Source organism: Spea bombifrons, chromosome 12 (genome assembly GCF_027358695.1).
Source record: "Spea bombifrons isolate aSpeBom1 chromosome 12, aSpeBom1.2.pri, whole genome shotgun sequence".
NCBI lineage: Eukaryota > Metazoa > Chordata > Amphibia > Anura > Pelobatidae > Spea > Spea bombifrons.
The window spans coordinates 6417257-6420011 of NC_071098.1; the positions used below are offsets into that span (position 1 = coordinate 6417257).

At 37.6% G+C, this 2755-nt stretch overlaps 1 protein-coding gene across 1 annotated transcript; it reads right to left on the reverse strand.

The window, feature by feature from the left end:
- Window positions 1-709: 709 nt before the first annotated feature.
- On the reverse strand, window positions 710-2257 carry LOC128469807 (transcription factor HES-5-like). The gene is made up of 3 exons (XM_053451602.1): window positions 2152-2257; window positions 1834-2008; window positions 710-1717 (listed from the first exon to the last, which is right to left on the reverse strand). Exons 1-3 carry the CDS (start codon window positions 2209-2211, stop codon window positions 1467-1469), a joined length of 486 nt encoding a protein of 161 aa, XP_053307577.1. The 5' UTR covers window positions 2212-2257; the 3' UTR covers window positions 710-1466.
- Window positions 2258-2755: the final 498 nt, after the last annotated feature.

Below are 2755 nucleotides of genomic sequence, written 5' to 3' on the forward strand. Positions count from 1 at the left end.
CTCCTCTTATTTTAAATGTCATTCCAAACCAACCCTATTGTTTAAGCATTATTTATTGTTTTGTGTAGCGCCATCATATTCCACAGAGCTATATTTACCCCCAACACCATTACTTAACACCAAGCCTTTGATTTTTGATTCATCCTTTTGTATTATGTCTTCTAACTACATGCATGCTCCCCCCCCCAACCTGCCTCCTCTACCTATTACCTGCCTTCCTATTGTTCTCTATTTCTAAGCTTTTCAATTTCAATACACCTTTGATCCACCTGTGCTGAGCGAATATATCCCAGAAAACTGAGCTCTTAAATAGCTTCAGGGAATGGAATAGGAGACCATCATTTGGATGTACATGAAAGGGTTAAATTAATGATGCATTGTTATAGTCGCCGATCCAGTTGAATTATGCATTATGCAGGGCAAACTAAGGGCCAGTATTAGTGCCAGGTGATTCAGGCTGCTGTCTGGCGCACCTGGTCAAGAGGGGCAACAGAAAATGCCCCTAATGTGTGCTAGTAAGTATAGTGCCTTCTGGGGCCACAAGAAGTCTCTAGAATGTAAGAGGTCTTTGCCTATTCTGTACATTTAAAAAAAGGTTTTAAGTGTGTGGTGTTTGCACAGAAAGGCTTCTTGATTAAGGATCAGCCCTTTAAGAATAATCCATTAATAATAATAATAATTATAATAATAATAATAAATGACAGGTGAATAAATGAATACATTTCTGAGTTTTATTCACTGTATTGCACACATATTAAAAGAATAATTTCAGAATGCACATGTATCCAGGTAGTATTACTGACATAATACAAAAGCATACAAGAATCTCAATAAATACATTGACTGATTTCATTGGAATCAAATAGTTTTTTCCCTTAAAGGAATAAAAAAGAACTTTGTTTATATACAATAATTTACACTAGCAAAGAGCCTTACGATCTCACTTAACCCACTGGATTACCCATGGGCACTCAAAGAGTTAATGAGACAGCTATATAATTTATATAAAATAAACATATATCAACAATTCAGTTGCTGAAAGAAACAATCAACCTTCCCCAAAAAAGAGAAACAAAACAGCATTTCTATAGAAAATGCACGAAAAGCATAAATTAGCCAAATTAATATGGCTTACTTAACATAATCAGTCAGTGCTGTACCCTAACTTATAAACCATGCAAATATTGCAAAACATAGTGTGATACATTCAACCCTGGTACTCAAGGGGTTACCCATACGTCTCACTCCCTAAATATTTTTCTTTTTAGACAGAAAGAAAAACATGCATTTTCTGAGAAAGTCCTACACAGGCAAGAAACACCTGATCCTGTACCCAAACCTTAACGGGTTTAGCAAAAGAGTTCTTGAGACAAACATCATAGACAATGGACGGTATCTCTCCAGCTGAGAACACCCTGTGGCTTTTCCAATGATCTAGACTCAGTCTGAAGGACATCTTTCCACCATCACCAAGGTCTCCAGAGGCTCTTTCTGTTGTTGTGCAGGGATTGTCCAGGATCAGTCTGAATAGACTCTACTGTGGAAGGAGTGGAGTACATTGTTGCATGTGACAGTTCTTGAGAAGCTGTTTGATGAGTGTTAAAATGTTTCATCAGCTTGTTCTGGTGTCTTTGATCATAACCCGACAAGTAATTGACAGAGTCCTGGACACTTTTGCGGTATCCTTCTGCATGGGCTTGGCTGGGTTTTGACACATCTATGAAAATGAAAGAAAAAAGTTGGTGAGTTAGACCTTTGGACCCAAAGAAGTCTATACAGTCCTTTACAAGACACATAGAACACTGATAAAAAGATAGATAAGAATATACTTACATTTCCCTGCCAATTGCTGCTGCAGGAAGGTCACTGTCATCTCCAGAATATCTGCTTTCTCTGGTTTGGATGGAAGTTGATGTTTGTGAAACTCTTTCTCCAGTAAAGTTCTGAGCTGCTCAATGCTGCTGTTAATGCGATCTCTCCTCATCTTCTCAATCACTGGCTTTCTCAGCTGGAGAGAGGAAATTTAAAGGGAAATTCGTTAGATCACCAAATGAAATGTATTTTAATTAACTGGACAATCTGTAAAAACATGAAGTTTCCTTCAATGGAAATGGTACCCATGTACGCTGCTGTATAATATGCCAAGCTTACCTTTCTTATTTCATGTTCTGCTTGCCCAGCAGCCTTCTGTATAGTCATACAAGGAGCCATGATGTGTATGTGGTCAGTATATCTGCTGTCTGTTCCTATAGCTGTCTGATCTGCAGTGAGCTATCCCCTCTCCTTTATATATCCCCCAGGCTGCTTAATTATGTGTGGAGCCCTGGCTGTCCACAGTTTCCCACACTCAAGAGCCAATCACAAGCTCTGGAGGACAAATGAAGTGTGTCACATTGAATGGTGACAGAGCAGTAGAACATCTGGGGCTTGTATTGTGTGAGAAGTGTGGGAAAGGCATATAGTCAATAAAAAACACTTAGTGTATCTGCTGCATGTGCCATATTGGTAAGGGACAAATTGAGAGCTCTCATTGACATTGCTTATACATTATTTAAAGGGTTAACCATACAAGAAACACAGAAACATTTACAGTATGTATCATTGTACTTTGCTATGTAATACCTGGAATATAGTTTAAAAATGTATGCAAAAAATACAATACAAATATAAAACAATAAATCAATATTTAAAAAATCTTTATAAAATACTACAGCATTATGAGCGCTGTACAATTGTCGTTGCAAAAAATACAAAA

Bases quoted from the DNA above. Each gene is read 5' to 3' on its own strand.
- LOC128469807 (XM_053451602.1), bottom strand. From the start codon at position 2,211: ATGGCTCCTTGTATGACTATACAGAAGGCTGCTGGGCAAGCAGAACAT. The intron at 2,009-2,151 runs GTAAGCTTGGCA...TCCTCTCTCCAG, and splicing joins CAGAACATGAAATAAGAAAG to CTGAGAAAGCCAGTGATTGA. The intron at 1,718-1,833 runs GTAAGTATATTC...TCATTTTCATAG, and splicing joins GCAGCAATTGGCAGGGAAAT to ATGTGTCAAAACCCAGCCAA.